Source organism: Nerophis ophidion, unplaced genomic scaffold (assembly GCF_033978795.1).
Source record: "Nerophis ophidion isolate RoL-2023_Sa unplaced genomic scaffold, RoL_Noph_v1.0 HiC_scaffold_67, whole genome shotgun sequence".
Taxonomy (NCBI): Eukaryota; Metazoa; Chordata; class Actinopteri; order Syngnathiformes; family Syngnathidae; genus Nerophis; species Nerophis ophidion.
Window position 1 is genome coordinate 376,447 of NW_026906989.1, and position 17,579 is coordinate 394,025.

A 17,579-nucleotide genomic window follows, 5' to 3' on the forward strand; every position below is an offset into this window, starting at 1 on the left:
TTGTTTAAGGATAAAGTGGTCTGGATGCGCTAGAAGCACTGTGCCGCTTCTCGTGCTATCTTTGCTTGTTAGTTAGCTTAGCTCGCTAGTTAGCTTAGCTTGTTAGCTGCTAACAGAAGACACAGAAGTTATCAACACATCGCTAAGTAGAGATCAAGTGTGAGAGTAAAGTGTTGTGATTGTGTGAAAGAACGACAGCAAAGTATGAGGAGGAACTTTGTCCAACAAAAGAGGACGACGAGCGACAACATCAACTACTGGACGTTTATTATAAGAACCATCATCAAGTTGTGTTACACAGAACAGGTTTGTTTACCTTTTACTCTCACATCTTTATTAACTTTATATTTTATTAATAACACAATGCTTAATATATTGTGTATAAGAAGTTGTGTTGTCTTGTGAGGATGATGCATTCCGTCTGCTACTTGCAACGTGGTCTTGCAACCACGTGGTTGTCTGTGTTCTGTGGAATGTAACTACTAAAGATGAGTTACACATCCCAGTCCATTTGTACAATAAACTGTCAGTGGTGGAACAAGTCAGAGATGTGCTGTGGACGAGCCCCATGACATGGCCCCCTAAACCCAAATAATAAAGGTAACTCTACCATCATTTTATAACACACACATGCCTCTCTGGGTTTACTACAAACAATCTCTAACCAGGTTTTAAAAAGTTTGTCCACCATTTTTGCTTAAATTTGCATTTCCCGACATTTACTTATTTTCTCACGTTCACCACAGCATCAGCCCTTTCACAGGATGTAGAACAATTATCAAAGGGGATCTGATTTTTTTTTATTTTGCCTATCATTCACAATCCATATGTAAGACAATAACATGTTTTTTATTCTTTATGCATTCTAAGTCCTAAACCATCCATCCATCCATCCATTTTCTACCGCTTATTCCCTTTCGGGGTCGCGGGGGGCGCTGGCGCCTATCTCAGCTACAATCGGGCGGAAGGCGGGGTACACCCTGGACAAGTCGCCATTTCATCGCAGGGCCAACACAGATAGACAGACAACATTCACATTCACACACTAGGGCCAATTTAGTGTTGCCAATCAACCTATCCCCAGGTGCATGTCTTTGGAAGTGGGAGGAAGCTGGAGTACCCGGAGGGAACCCACGCATTCACGGGGAGAACATGCAAACTCCACACAGAAAGATCCCGAGCCTGGATTTGAACCCAGGACTGCAGGACCTTCGTATTGTGAGGCAGACGCACTAACCCCTCTGCCACCGTGAAGCCCTAAACAAACATTAGCAAAATCTTGACTATCCTAATTCTAACAATGGAGTCAATGAGAGCGCCTCTATTCTGCTCACTAATAAGAATTATTTGATCAATATAATATACCCAGAAGTCATTTTTTTAAATGCTATCTCTTTAAAACAGGGATGGATGGATGGGACATTATAGACAGGCCTCAAATTTTAACTTTTTAAGGTCAAGACAAGTGTTGCCTTAAAGGAGGGTTCATATTTTAGGGCACCAAGGCAAGTTAGAAGGGCACCAAGGCAAATGCAATTTTTTTCCCAGTTTGTTTATTAAATGTAGAATTGCTCACATTTATTTGTGCAATAAACCTTTGGACAATTTTGACCCGTACTTTGGGTCAAAGCATAATAATTGTGTAAATGCATCGATAAGTTCTTTATGCTTGTTTAAGGTGCTTTTTTTAAAACCTTTATTTTGTTAACACAGTCAGACCTATTATTGTGAAGGGGAAGTGTGTTGCTGTTCTCAGAACGATGTGTGGAGGTGAAAGTTGCGACTATTGTCCTGTTTGTACATTATTCCAACATTGATGATGTCGTTCACAACACAAGCAGATGAGATGTGTTGTGGGTGTATGGATTTTCCTTGCCAGCTTTAGCTTCGTTGTTTAGTCGCTAATTTAAATGACAGCGTGTTTAAAGAATGAATGAGTGGTCCAGAACAAATTATTTTCCATCCATCCGTCTTCTTCCGCTTATCCGAGGTCAAGTCTTGGGGGCAGCAACCTAAGCAGGGAAGCCCAGACTTCCCTCTTCCCAGCCACTTCATCTAACTCCTCCCGGGGGATCCCGAGGCGTTCCCGGGCCAGCCGGGAGACATAGTCTTCCCAACGTGTCCTGGGTCTTCCCCGTGGCCTCCTACCGGTCGGACGTGCCCTAAACGCCTCCTGACGGAGGCGTTCGGGTGGCATCCTGACCAGATGCCCGAACTCATCTGGCTCCTCTCCATGTGAAGGAGCAGCGGTTTTACTTTGAGTTCCTCCTGGATGACAGAGCTTCTCACCCTTTCTCTAAGGGAGAGCCCCGCCACCCGGCGGAAGAAACTAATTTCGGCCGCTTGTACCCGAGATCTTGTCCTTTCGGTCATAACCCAAAGCTCATGACCATAAGTAAGGATGGACCTTTGAGCGACCGATAAAGAGAGCTTTGCCTTCCGGCTCAGCTCCTTCTTCATCACAACGGATCGATACAGCGTCCGCATTACTGAAGACGCCGCACCGATCCGCTTGTCGATCTCCTCCCCAACCCCGAGATGGCACTCCACCCTTTTCCGGACGAGAACCATGGACTTGGAGGTGCTGATTCCCTTCCCAGTCGCTTCACACTCTTCTGCAAACCGATCCAGTGAGAGCTGAAGATCTTGGCCAGATGAAGCCATCAGGACCACATCATCTGCAAAAAGCAGAGACCTAATCCTGCAGCCACCAAACCAGATCCCCTCAACGCCCTGACTGCGCCTACAAATTCTATCCATAAAACAGAATCGGTAACCAAGGGCAGTCTTGGCGGAGTCCAACCCTCACTAGAAACGGGTCCGACTTACTGCCGGCAATGCGGACCAAGCTCTGACACTGATCGTACAGGGAGCGGACCGCCACAATAAGACAGTCCGATACCCCATACTCTTTGAGCAATCCCCACAGGACTTCTCGGGGGACACGGTCGAATGCCTTCTCCAAGTCCACAAAACACATGTAGACTGGTTGGGCAAACTCCCATGTACCCACAAGAACCCTGCCCAGAGTATAAAGCTGGTCCACAGTTCCACGACCAGGACGAAAACCACACTGTTCCTCCTGAATCCGAGGTTCGACTATCTGGCTTAGGCTCCTCTCCAGTACACCTGAATAGACCTTACCGGCAAGGCATTATTTTCCCTGACAAATGTTGCTTCTCCTAAGAATGACAACATTGCTCTTACATTGATGTCAATTTCCCTGATATTGTGCAATGAAAAGCAGATTTTGTTATATCAGCCAGTTCTGTGACACCGGAAGTCATTGTTGAAATAATATGCCTTATTTTTTTTGTTGAGTTCAGTGATTATTGATTGGATTATCACTTTGGGAAGGTCAGAGAAGAAGAGTTGTGGTCTTGTGAGAATTTTCTCGTAGGTCACCTGCTAATGTTAGCCAAGTTAGCTGCTCATGCGTGTTGGAGTGGAGACGGCTGAGGGGAGTCGTGTATGAAACAAGCTCAGCTTCCTCATGAACATGACATGATGATGTCACATAAGGACTACACGCCTACACTCACAAAAGAATGGCACCGTTTGGGCCCCCAGACCCGCTTTATTTTTGTCTTATTGAGGCAGCGCTTTTTTACGCTTTCAGACCAAACGAACGAAGTTTGAGAGCCGCAGCTGGAGAAAATAAACACACAGTGTATCCATGACTGCAAAGTTCATTGACCGTTTGTTTGATTGACTGACTAATGTTTTAATACCTCCGTTTTATTACCTCTCACACAAACATTCTTGTGGGGGAGTTTTCTGTGTCTACGTACCTTCCACACATGCGTACACCCACCTGAGTAACATTTCTCCAAGTTGCACCATCCCCACATTTTTTAACCTATTCAAACCATTCCAACATCAACACATTCCACTCACATATATTATATATTAAGGTTTATTTGAAATAGGGACGGATCCAAAAAACCCAGACATCTGAAACAGTTATCCAATGTATGCATCATAGTGTTTGTAGCCAAAGCTAATTTACAACACTTGTCCCCAACAACAACAACAACAACACAGATCCAACATCATTAAAACCAGAAAATGAAAATAAGACAAAAAAGAGTCGATAATAATGATAATAGAAATAACACAAAGTGCAAACTAAATAAAATCCAATAATAATAACAACACAAAGTGCAGGCTAGATAAAAAACAATTAGTAAAAATTAGAAAAAACTAAACATGGGAACACGATTGCTGCTCAACTAGCCATCATTTTGTTTGTTTTTTGAAAGTGACAAGTGCAGTTATACTTTTCAAAGTGTCAGGTAAAGAGTTCCATAGTTGTGGTCTTTTTATTGAAAAGGCAGTCTGGGCAAAAGATGTTCTACAGAATGGAACGCAACAGTTGCCTTTTGACATTGCTCTGGTGGTAGTTCTGGTACCACTTTGCAGTCTTGTAATGGCCTTGCAGAGCAATTGGGGAGCAGAGTTATCCAAACATTTAAAAACCAGTTCGACTGTATGTAACAAAATAAAATTGGTAAAACTTAAAATATTGTATTTGGTTAAAATTTGGCAAGGTTTTCATCCATTTGGGAATTGCCCAGTTTTAATGGAAATATTAAAATGTGGTTAAAATTTGGCAATGATGATATCGTATTCTCTTCTTGTCTAGGACTTTCAAGGCACGGTGATAAAGACTCAATGGTCTTGACTGCTGATGGTGTGCCTGGGACCATGTAGTTAAGCTATAAGATATGTGTAAAAGAATCATTGAATTCATAAAAGTAAAAGCACAGCTGAGAGTTAAGCAGTTTTTTATAATCTTAAAACAGCCTAGGTTGGCCTTCAGAGTTTTGCACATTTTCTTAATGTGACTTTTAAAATTCAGCTGATAGTCTATGATTATGCCCAAATATTTGACTTCAGGTACTTGTTCAATGACCTCATCATTAATTTTTATATTCAGGTTTTTTTGAGGTTGTTTTTTTATGGAGAAGCAGACAGTTAGTCTTTTTAGTGTTTAGGGTTAAACAGGATGATGCCAGCCAAGATGCTATTTTGTCTAATTTAGCTTTTCAGCAACTAGAGTACAGGTCTTACCAGATGTATATAGGACTGTGTCATCCGCATACATCTGTAAATCTATATCTGTGCATACATCTGGTAGGTCATTGATGTATAGACTAAATAGTATCGGTCCCAAGACACTACCGTGAGGTATCCCTGCTTCAATTTTGCGGAAGGAAGATCTCACATTATTAATGGTGACACATTGTTCACGGCCCTTTAGATATGACTCAAGACAGGACAATGACTGTTTCAATAAGTTGAATTTACAGTAGTTAGTTTTGAAATTAAAATGTTATGATTGACTGTATCAAATGCTTTTTTTAAGTCTGAACATTCTGCACCGACTACCTGTCCTTTGTCAAGGGAATGTTTGATCTTTTCAGTTAAAAAACAAGTGGCAGGTTCTGTAGAATGGTTACGTCTGAATCCGAATTGCAAGGGATTCAAATAGTGATTTGTCTCAAGGTGGTGCATTAGTTGTTCCGAAACAATCTTCTCCAGGACTTTAGATGAAACTGGAAGAAGGCTGATGGGTCTATAGTTAGATGTTAATCCAGCATCACCAGATTTTAAAAGTGGTATTACCTGTGCAGTTTTCCATCCATCTGGGAATTGCCCAGTTTTAATGGAAATAGTAATAAGACGGGTAAGAGGCTGTATAAGGATGCCGCTATATTTAAAAAATAAAAGCTGTGTCTAGGTTATAAATATCCTTTGAGTATGTGGTGTTTAGGTCATGTATGGCATTTAAGACAGTTGTCTGACTAACCTCCTTGAGCTGAAATGAGCTGTCTTGTTTATCAGGTATGTCTGTTGTTTGATCATCATTAGTCAGACAGGAAAAACCCGAGGAAAGGTTTTTGACAGATTCTATAAAGAATTCTTTGAACTCATTTGAGACTTGAGTACAATCAGTAATGATTTTGTCTCCTACTTTAGTTTATATTGGGTTTGGGTGGTGTTACCCTCTGGGTTTAATAGGTTGTGTAGTAGTTTCCAGATCATTTTACCATTTCCTTTGGCCTCTAAAATCATGTGGATGTAATAGTTTGATTGGGACATTCCGAGCTGTTTAACTACTTGATTATGTAAGTCTTTAAATATTTTCGAATCTGTCACTACGAGTTTTGATAAAAGTTTTTGAGGCATAATCTCTTATTTTCATTAATTTCCGGATATCATAATATTTCGCTTTCTAATATATTGATCGATAATGTGTCCGATAGCAGACATTAGCTGATTACAACAGGCGTGTACTTGGCCATTTTGTTGGAGCTCGTCTCAAGTAAGACCCTTTAATTCCTTTTCAAATGCAGTTGTTGATTGGTGAGGGATCTCAAGTTTAAAAGTTTTCTGATCTTGACTTTTAAACCTCGTCAGACGTTTCTTTGTGGGTTTTCTTGCAGCTAATGTCAGATTATCATCTAACAAGCCGGTAACTAGATTTTATGATTCTGTCAGGCTTGTTTGTGAAGATTACTCAAGATACTCAATGAGTGTCTGAGTGTTTTTAGTGATACATGTGGGGTTTCTATCTTCTGACTAAAGTCATGTTTAGATGTGAGGTCTTTTAGTTTTTTTCTGCAGTGTTTATCTAGCCAGTTTAAGTTGAAGTGTCCGAAGACAGGTACTTCACTGTTATTCTTAAAATTCTTAAACAGTACATCTAAGTCTTCGCATAGCATTGCAGCGCACGCAGATGGAGGGCTGTATACCACCAATACATTGAACTGCATGTTTTGTGATAGTGTGACATTGATACATAAACATTCAGTAGATATATCAGCAGTCAGGGAAATTTCCCTTGCATTAAGTAAGTGTTTGACATATATCAGTACCCCCTCCCCTTCCCACAGTTCGGTCCCTTCTAAAACATTTATATCCCAGAACACTGATTAAGCTGGTTAAAATGTTATGCAGCCACGTTTCACTTATGCATAGAGAATCAAGATTAGACTCGGACAGTAATAATCTGATTTCATCACACTTGGGAACTAGGCTTCGGATGTTTATGTGACCTCCCAAAATACCCTTGGGTTTCACTGCAGGATCCCAAATCACTTTAGCAGGATTAACAGTATGAAAAAGCAGTCTGTTTCTGCTTCGTCTGTGCTTGTGTTTAGATTGTTCTTTTTTCACCTTTTATAGAAGCCAGGCGGTGGAAACTGACACATTGACTCTGAAACAAAAAACGGATCGAGTCTGTTGCCGTGGCGCTACCGTTCCACATCCAGTGGAAATCCTGGTTACACTTACAAACGTTGCTTGGCGAGATCAATGAAGAAACCTTACTTCGGGTTCAAGGCACGAAGGAAAAGGAAATACACTTTCAAACCAGAGCACTCGCAGTGAGCAAACTCGACCACAAGATGGCGTCATAACAGCGACAACAATGCAGAATACAGATTTACACTGTAAACGACTTAATCTTTTCTCCAAGTTTATACATCAGTAACTGACATCAAAATCCCAGAGGGCGCTAGAGCCTATCCCAGCTGCACTCAGGTTAAAGGGAATTTATTGCAATAAAGATTTTAGGCCATATTGCCCAGCCCTCGTAAAAAGTTGTCTTATTTTCCTCTTAATAATGTTGTGAAGAGCAGTGTGCTGGTTTTCAGGCCAATTCATATAATAACTTGTTTTTTTTAAGTTCATGTGAACTTACTGACTGAATCTGGACATTTCGCAAGCATGTTTGTCATTTTGTGTCCTGCAGATGTCTGTGAAGAACAAGTTCTGCCTGAAAAACAGGAGTGTAGCTTCAGGATGGTGAAGGAGGATCCATCGAAGAGGAAGACCAGGCTCCACGGACCCTCTGGCGTCTCCTTTTCCTCTTTGACACAGACCCTTCCCTGTAAAAAGCAAGAGGAAGACTCACTGACGCCCCACATTAAAGAGGAAGAGGAGGAACACAACATCAGTCCGGAGGGAGAGCATCTTGAAAGACTGATGTTCCCAGTGACTGGTGTCCCTGTGAAGAGTGAAGGTGATGGGGTGAAAGGTGAAAGTGAGGAGAGGGGAGGGGGGGAGCCTCCAAGCAGCAGCTCAACACAACACATGACAACAGAAGCTGATGGAGACCACTGTGGAGGATCACAAGCAGACAAGCTCTTAGCTCCACTATCAGATAGTGAGGACACAACGTCACACTCTCCTGACACTGATGATGAAGACTCTAAAGATGATAAGACATGTCACACTGACAACACTCACTTCACATGTCCTCACTGTCACAAAACTTTTAAATACCATTGTCGTCTGAAAAGACACATGAGAACACACACTGGAGAAAAACCTTATGTCTGTTCAATCTGTGGTAAAGGTTTTGTTGAAAAGCAGAGTTTGAAAAAACACACAATATTACACACTGGTGAAAACCCTTTTATCTGTTCAATCTGTGGTAAAGGTTTTGTCGAAACTCACAAATTGAAAGAACACATGAGAACACACACCGGTGAAAAACCTTTTTCTTGTTCAATCTGTGGCTTATCTTTTTCAAGGAAGCAACATTTGAAAGTACACATGAGAACGCACACTGGCAAAAAACATTTTTCCTGTTCAGTCTGTGGTAAAGGTTTTACAAATGGTCACAATTTGAAAGTACACATGACAACGCACACTGGAGAAAAACCTTTTATCTGTTCAATCTGTAGTAGAGGTTTTGTTCTAAGTAAATATTTGAAAGTACACATGAGAATGCACACTGGAGAAAAACCTTTTTCTTGTTCAATCTGTAGCTTATCTTTTTCAAGGAAGGAACATTTGAAAGTACACATGAGAAGACACACTGGCAAAAAACATTTTTCCTGTTCAACCTGTGGTAAAGGTTTTACACAAAGTCAGAGTTTGAAAATACACAAGAGAACACACATTGGAGAAAAACCTTTTTCTTGTTCAATCTGCGGTAAAGGTTTTACACAAAGTCAGAGTTTGAAAGAAGACATGAAAATACACAGTGTAGAAAAACCTTTTTCTTGTTCAATTTGTTGTAAAGATTTTTTAAATCGACAGTCTGTAAAAGTACACATGAGAACACACACTGGCGAAAAACCTTTTTCCTGTTCAATCTGTGGTAAAGGTTTTACAGAAAGTCGGAATTTGAAAGTACACATGAGAACACACACTGGTGAAAAAGCTTTTTCCTGTTCAACCTGTGGTAAAGGTTTTACACAAAGTACAGATGTGAAAAGACACATTAAAACACACACTGGTGAAAAATCACATTCCTGTTGAATCTGCAACAGAAGCTTTTGTTGACGATCAAGCCTTGTAGCACACATGAGAAGACACCCAGGAGAGAAAGTGTTGAGTTGCAGTGTGTGTGGTGAAAGATTGTCTTCTAAGTAGCAGTGTAAGAAACACAAGTGTGCTGGTGAGAACAGCAGCAGCAAATGAAACTGCAGGATTTGAAATAAACTGTCCAGACTTTCATTTTGACTTTCTAACAACATCAGCACATATAACATGTGTGACATTGTTGTTTGTCTAACAATCTGTTTAATATGCTTCTACATTTATAGATTAGATAGTTTGAAATATAAAAGTATTACTTATTTGTACTTGCAATTGTTGATAATCCCATAGATTATCACCTTTATATGATATACATATGTACTGGTTCACATCTGAAACATCTTCTGGACCACTTCAGGAAGCATATTATTATTTACTTTATACATCATTTGAACAGTTGTCTTTTATACAATTTTAAAATGTGTGACTTTATGAATCATTTGTTGGGTCTCTATAATCCAGTTTATTAATGATCTTTATTACTGTCTTTTGTAATATGATGATTGTGTTGTGATTGTTTTATATGTATGTCCCCTGACCTTTATGCAATATAAAAGTGAGAGAAAATGTCTGAATTGTTTGTGGAAGGATGGTTTTGTTTTTACAAACTTACATTTGTGGATAAAACAAAAACTCCTATTGTGTTTTAAACATTTTTATGGTTGTTTTTCTTTTTAACATCCCCAAAACAATATCAATATCAATCAAAGTTTGTCGTTTTGGCAAAAGCCAATATTATACATAGATTTACTTTGCATACATTCCCTATCACAGAACGAACAAGTGTTGTCTTCAATTGCAATTCAATATCCTAAAAATTATTTTAAGTGGTCAATTCCGAGGTTGTTTTTTTTCCAAAATGAACCCCTTTGCCTTTGGAAGATTGGAAACTTTCAAGTTCTATTTTTTTTTAATATACTATTGAAGAAATAGTAAATAATTACAAAAGATGGTATGCTGTAATTAGAATGTTTTTTACAAAAGCCTTTTATTTTTAGTAATTATTTTTATTTGCAGGTTATAGTTAATGAAATCTTCAATTCATAAATTACTTTTCTCAGTCAATAAGTGCATAAGCGACCAAATGCCTTTTTCAAACCATTGCTGTACAAAGATGGATTTGTTTCTCATTTTAATATAAGAACAATTCCATAGTGGAGTATTGTGTGTGATGAAGTTGTGTTTGTAAATTAGTTTCCAGTACAACAACACTACTCTAGCCTTGACTGGAGGAAAAAGCAGGTCTAAATAGCAACCGGCTGATTGACAGTCCAGGTGTGGCCAGGTGCCAATCAGCCACATCTGAGGGGAAACAGCTCTCAGAGAGACAAGCAGGAAACTGAACCAAAATAAGAGCGCTTACAGGAAATAAAAACAAACACGGAGGAAAAAACCTAACTAAACTGTCAGTGACAAATTTGACACATTTATTAAAAAAACAAAACTTCTATCGATATTTGCAGTTGCGGCATTTTGTTAATATGAAGGTGAAACATGTAACAAAGACCAGCATATGTTTAATTGAACTGTTTACAAAAGTTTACAATTCAGAAACTATTGATAGTGTTTCATGCTTGTATAAGAAATCATATTCAACTTCATATATTAAAACAAAATGGGAGAAGGAAGGAGGGATAACTATATCTGAGGAAGAATGGACAATAAAAAGGAGATATCAATGGACTTGTAGCAGCTCACCCAAGTGGAGAGTTTGGCTGGGAAAGTTTTATTCCACCTTCTCAGAAGTCTCAGTATGATAACAACTCCCCTGCCTGTTGGACAAATTGTGGGAATCTAAAGGCAAACCACTAGCATGTTTTCTGGGACTGCTCTGCCATAAAGGACTATTGGAAAGAGATACACCAAGCTCTACAGGATATTTTCAAATCACCCCTTGAAAGTAACATTCTGTTTTTCACACATCGCACCTCAGGATTGGCTGAAAAAAGAGAAATACTTCATGAATATCCTACTAGTGGTTTGTAAAAAGAGCATTACCAGGAAATGGATATTACAGGAGAGCCCAACTTTGAAGAAATGGATGGAAATCACAATGGACATTTATAAAACACAGGAGATAACAGCTTTATCAAAAGGATAAACTAGAGAAATGTACTTCATACTGGGAATACTGGCTCCATTATGTCACGCCACATAAGACTAATTTTATTTTTTCCAATTCGTGATTAAACAGTTTTTTTTTTTTTAAAGATGATTCCCTATATGTACATAGTTTTTTTCTATTTATTTATTTACTAACTGTTCATATTATTTCATTTTTTTTTTAATTATCGTTATTATTGTTAATATTACTTTGGTTAGATTTTTTTTTTTTTTTGCTGATTTTCTGTGAGTGTTTTGCTGGATTTCAGCAGTTTGTTTTGTTTGCTTCATAGAAAAGTTGCTCTGGGTTTTTGTTCTTTTATCAATAAATATCCCTTTTTTCACTGCACGGTGCCACCTCGTTCTTCTGCATCTTAAAAATAACGAAATGATTGTAACTAGCATTCCCAATTTCCAGTTTTTGGTGAACTCTTGTGAAAAATCCACTCTCATGTTACTCTTTATAGTTAATTCATTTTTAAATTAATAAAATACTAACTGAGTCCTGCTGCTAGTTCACTTTTTGTGGTGTCATTTTGCTACCTGTTTAGGAAATTATATCCTCTTAAATATATAAATAATCTTCCATATTGGCAGCTATAGTGATTCATTTATTCAGCAGAGCAATACTGTTAGGAGCTGAATTAGATGGAACCCAAGGATGCAGAGACATATTGTTTGTAGACAAAATGTATTCTTTTATTCTGGGCGCAAGGAGGATGTAGCCACAAAAACATAAAGCGATGGTGGAGCACAAAAACACACCATAAAAACTACTAAGATAAATACCAAAACTAAACCAAAAGCGCTAGTAAAGACTGGGAATAATACTGACAGATAAGATAAAAAATAAAAGAGCAAAGTACAAAAATAAATCTCTAGACGAAGCTAGGAAACATACTTCAAGAATGAAGTAAAACAGAAACACAAAATTATAAACTGCAAGCGTTAGTCGGCGCTGGATAAACAGGCAAACCTGCAAGATGCACGAGCAAAAACAGGAGGGTTTAGCAAGTGAGACGAGAAGGACAGTCATGCGTGAGGAACAGCAGTAACCACAAAGTACCGGCGCTAACGGGCCGGAAGCAGCCAGTTAATAAAGGCACGCTAATCAACCTCAGGTGTGTTGGATTGACCAGCGTCAGCTGCACTCCAGACTGTGGATGAGAGAGAGAGTCAGTCTGATGTGCAAACAACATCATGAAACTTCAGTATACCACAAATACAACTTGCTTCCGACAAAAAAGTATACACAATTGCTGTCTTCCTCGCTGATAAAACATGATAGCAACATGCATCTGCTAGCTCAGGATCGCCCCCACTTCTCAGTGTGGTGAGTTGGAGTATCAATCAATCAATCAATGTTTACTTATATAGCCCTAAATCACTAGTGTCTCAAAGGGCTGCACAAACCACCACGACATCCTCGGTAGGCCCACATAAGGGCAAGGAAAACTCACACCCAGTGGGACGTCGGTGACAATGATGACTATGAGAACCTTGGAGAGGAGGAAAGCAATGGATGTCGAGCGGGTCTAACATGATACTGTGAAAGTTCAATCCATAATGGATCCAACACAGTCGCGAGAGTCCAGTCCAAAGCGGATCCAACACAGCAATACAGTGCTGAAATCTGTATTTTCAAGGCCGACTGAAAGCCACTACTAGCCACCACGCAGTCTGATAGTTTATATATCAATGATGAAATATTAACATTGCAACACATGCCAATACGGCCGCTTTAGTTTACTAAATTGCATTTTTAAATTTCCCGGGAGTTTCTTCTTGAAAATGTCACAGAATGATGACGTGTACGCGTGACGTCACGGACTGTTAGGAAATATGAGCGCTGCACACACACACAGCTAAAAGTCGTCTGCTTTAACGGCATAATTACACAGTATTTTGGACATCTGTGTTGCTGAATCTTTTGCAATTTGTTCAATTAATATTGGAGAAGTCAAAGTAGAAAGATGGAGGTGGGAAGCTTTAGCCTTTAGCCACACAAACACACGGTGATTCCTTGTTTGAAATTCCCGGAGGTGAAGCTTTCCCATGGATCAGAGCGGTCAAGCGAACATGGATCCCGACCAAATGTCAACCAGCAGTTTTGGGTGAGAAAATTGTGGTAAAAAGTTGCCACTTACCGGAGATCAGTTGAGCTTGTGCCATCCATACAGCTGCTGTCAACTTCCTGCAAACACTGGCCTCAAGACACCCGTGGAGACACACCTCCGACTATCAGGTACTATTAAACTCACTAAAACACTAGCAACACAATAGAAAGATAAGGGAGTTCCCAGGTTTATCCTGATAAATGTGTCTAAAAATATCAGAATCCGTCCCAATGCAATCGCCTTTTTTTTTTAAACTTGATTTATTTATTTTTTTTCTAGTCCGTCGCTATCAATATCCTCAAACACAAATCTTTCATCCTCGCTCAAATTAATGGGGAAATTGTCGTTTTCTCGGTCCAAATAGCTCTTTTTATTGGAGGCTCCGATTAAAAACAATGTGAGGATGTGAGGAGCCCTCACACGGGTGACGTCATCGTCTGCGACTTCCAGTAAAGGCAAGGCTTTTCTGTTAGCGACCAAAAGTTGCGAACTTTATCGTGGATGTTCTCTACTAAATCCTTTCAGCAAAAATATGGCAATATCGCGAAATGATGAAGTATGACACATAGAATGGACCTGCTAACCCCGTTTAAATAAGAACATCTCATTTCAGTAGGCCTTTAGGTCTTATGATCAAGGAATAATGAGGTCACACTGATATTAGAACATTAATGCTAAGGTTTCATCCAGTAGTGGACCGGTTATGTCTGATGATGATGATGATGATGATGAAGATGTATCTGTGCAAGTGAACAAATGGATCCACAAGGGACAACAACACTTTCCACAGACTACACACACACATCATAAACATCAATCTTAGAAGCCCAGAACAATATATTTGAAGAAGACTTTAGGGTTGAAAGTGAAGATGTGAGGTGAAATAAGTACAAATGCAGCAATAAAAACAAGCAACTCCACTCACGATGACTCTAAAGTTCAGTGATGTGTTGCTAACTTCAGCCTTTTTCTTCTTTGTTGATGTTTTGCAGGAGTTAACATCCATGATGTAATAATGCTGCTCAGTCCACATTTTGTTAACAATTTTATTCATTCATTCTTTTAATTGGATAATAACATCAATAAAAATGCAATGGAAGAAAATGTGTGAACAAAAAACAACTGTAAATAATAAGAAGTTCTCTCTTTAACAATGAGAAAATAAAATAAAATAGTAGCTACATACATGATATTCAATAAATGCACACAACTTAAAAGTAATTCCAGAACAACATAGAATAACAGTAGAAGATGAGAAGCACTACTACATAAAACATCAAATATTCATTCATATTAAACATGCTGTGTTTTAAAGTACATTTAGCACAATCACTGTTTAAGTGTTTTTAAATCCCTGCAGCTTCCATGACTGTTACACACTTGTGTTTACTGACCTGATACTTAACCCTGAATGTTTTATCGCACACAGTGCAACTAAACGGTTTCTCTCCAGTGTGTGTTCTCATGTGTCTGGTCATGACAAGCTTTGTGGAGAAACTCTTCTTACAAACAGGGCAAGTAAATGGTTTCTCTCCAGTATGTGTTCTCATGTGCGTGGACATGTTAAGCTTTCTGGAAAACCTCTTCTTACAAAGAGAGCAAGTAAAAGGTTTCTCTCCAGTGTGTGTTCTCATGTGTCTTTTCATTTGTTCATTTATGGAGAATCTTTTGGGACACACTGAGCATGGAAAAGGTTTCTCCCCAGTGTGTCTTCTCATGTGTGTGGTCATGTGTTGCTTTCTGGAGAAACTCTTCTTACAAACAGAGCAAGGAAAAGGTTTCTCTCCAGTGTGTGTTCTCATGTGTCTGGTCATGGCAGACTTAATGGAGAAACTCTTCTTACAAACAGAGCAAGTAAAATGTTTCTCTCCAGTGTGTGTTCTCATGTGTGTGGTCATGTGTTGCTTTGTGGAGAAACTTTTTTTACAAACAGAGCAAGTAAAAGGTTTCTCTCCAGTATGTATTCTCTTGTGTCTTGTAAAATCAGTCTTTCTTTTAAATGATTTCCCACATTGAGAGCAGTCCAAGTGTTTGTTGTTAGTGTGATGTCTCGTATCACCTTTGGAGTCATTTTTACTCTCCAAAGGTTTTTGGATGTGGTCACTGTGATCAGAAGAGTGTGACATCATGTGGTCCATGTCTGACAGTGGAGCAAAGATGCTGTCTGGTTCTGACTTTATATCTTCACAATGCTCTCCATCAGCTTCTGTGATGTGTTGACTTACAAGCTCCGCCCCTCTGTTCTCCTCACTTTGACTGTGATGAAGCTGTAAGGACTGAGCTTCATCTTCATCATTATCCTCCACCAACATTTGAAGCTGCTTCCACAGTTCCTCCTCTTCCTCTTTAATGTGGGAGGGGGTCTGTAGCTCCTTCTGTCCCACACTGGAGCTCCACTCCTGCTGCTTGGAGGGAATCTCTTCATGACTCTCTGCTGACACCTGCTGGACGTCTGCAGAACATAAAACACAAATGAGGTGTTACTCTATTGAAGTTTGCAGTATTCAAACTATTCACACGTGAGCTAGGCCAAACAGACAGTGATGGGCAAGCGACCTGGAAAATGTAGTAAGCTAAGCTACAAGTTACTCTCCATTAAATGTAGCTAAGCTATCCTCAGAGAATTGTAGCAAGCTACACTACACGCTACACTGCAAAAGTAGCTTGCCACATCAAAGCTACATTTAACAGCATTTCTATCTATTGGCCCACATGTATAATATCAGTGTTAATGTAACTGAGAGTGTACACATGGACCCAGTGAGAGAACTACATGTCTTCAACTCATCACTGAGCTTGTTCCACCACTTAACTCCTAAAACTGAAATACATTTGTATTTTGTATTCCTTCTTACTTTACCTATTTCAAAAATCAATATCCCCCGTAAATGATAGTTTTCTCCTCTTAATTGAAATAACCTAAGAATACAAGCTGGAAGACTGTTGCTGTAAACATTTCCACAAACTTCAACACAATATGTTAAATATGGAAAAATAAAAGAATAATATAACTGTGGAGAGGGGCGTGGCCTACGCGTTCCCTGCGGGCGGGGCGTGTGCAGGGGCCGGCCAGGAAGCAGCATACAGGTGAGCAGATACCTCAGCTGGAGCGAGTGATCCAATCACCTGTTCCCTTTATCAGCAGCGTTGGAAATCTTGAGGGGAAAGATGATGAGAGTGACGGAGAGAGAAAGACACACACGGCAGCATCTATATTACTTACACGAGTGTTTTTCAACCACTGTGCCGTGAGATACAGTCTGCTGTGCCGTGGGAGATTATCTAATTTCACGTATTTGGGTTAAAAATATTTTTTGCAAAGCAGATTGATTGTACAGATATGGTGTTGTTTCTGCTGGGCAAGTATGCCTGACGCGCCTCCTACAGCGCCTTGGGTCAGCTGCAGGGTCATCAGCCGGGGACCACCGCTCATAGGAGTTTCGCTCTCTTTAACCCCGGAACGCCTCCTGGTGGCGGAGCGGTGGCAGGGACGTCTCCCTGCCACCCCCTGCAGCTGACCCATCTTATTGCCTCGACCCCCAGTACTTATCCCTCCTCCTCAGCCACAACCAGAAACTTCCCTTTTCTGCTTCCTCAGCAAGGGCCTTTGTTTCCCTTCGGAGCTTAGCCCCAGTCAATCCCACATCTCGGAGCAGCCTTATGGTTGATGTACCGACGAAGCCCCGACAGCCTACTTCCCAGGGTAGATGGTAGTGGACCAGCCTGCCTCTCTGCACTCAGCAGCCAGATCTGCATACTTGGCTGCTTTGCACTCGTATGCTGCCTGGATTCCCTCCTCCCAGGGGATGGTAAGCTCAACCAGCATGGCAGACTTGGTAACAGCAGACCACAGCACAATGTCTGGGCGGAGTGAAGTGGTGGTGATCTCACGGGGGAATTGGAGCTGTTTGCCAATGTCAGCCCTCATACTCCAGTCCCTTGCCAGAGAGAGGACACTGCGGGGGCCTCTTCGGCTGGTGTCTCCTTTGCCTTCCCCTGGCCTCACAAACATGACAGAATGTT

The 17,579-nt window shown here is 40.2% G+C and overlaps 2 protein-coding genes across 4 annotated transcripts in view; one reads left to right on the plus strand and one right to left on the minus strand.

Annotated features, from left to right (window-relative positions):
- LOC133547135 (gastrula zinc finger protein XlCGF57.1-like) overlaps positions 1-10,013 on the plus strand; it is a 176,620-nt gene extending 166,607 nt beyond the window's left edge. For 2 of the 3 annotated variants that reach the window (XM_061892962.1, XM_061892959.1), the window contains one exon: positions 7,760-10,013. In XM_061892962.1, the coding sequence (XP_061748946.1) occupies positions 7,810-9,276 (1,467 nt within the window). In that variant the 5' untranslated portion in view covers positions 7,760-7,809 and the 3' untranslated portion in view covers positions 9,277-10,013. Of the gene's footprint in view, positions 1-190; positions 307-7,759 lie in introns of all 3 variants that reach the window. The other variant, XM_061892961.1, reaches the window with a different exon arrangement.
- Positions 10,014-14,243: 4,230 nt separating this feature from the next.
- LOC133547139 (gastrula zinc finger protein XlCGF17.1-like) lies at positions 14,244-17,242 on the minus strand. Its single transcript, XM_061892966.1, has 2 exons — positions 16,569-17,242; positions 14,244-16,008 (listed from the first exon to the last, which is right to left on the minus strand). Exon 2 carries the CDS (start codon positions 15,866-15,868, stop codon positions 14,903-14,905), a length of 966 nt encoding a protein of 321 aa, XP_061748950.1. The 5' UTR covers positions 15,869-16,008; positions 16,569-17,242; the 3' UTR covers positions 14,244-14,902.
- Positions 17,243-17,579: the final 337 nt, after the last annotated feature.

What these genes read in the sequence shown, in the direction of transcription:
- LOC133547139 (XM_061892966.1), bottom strand. Translation starts at nt 15,868, where the DNA reads ATGTTGGTGGAGGATAATGATGAAGATGAAGCTCAGTCCTTACAGCTT.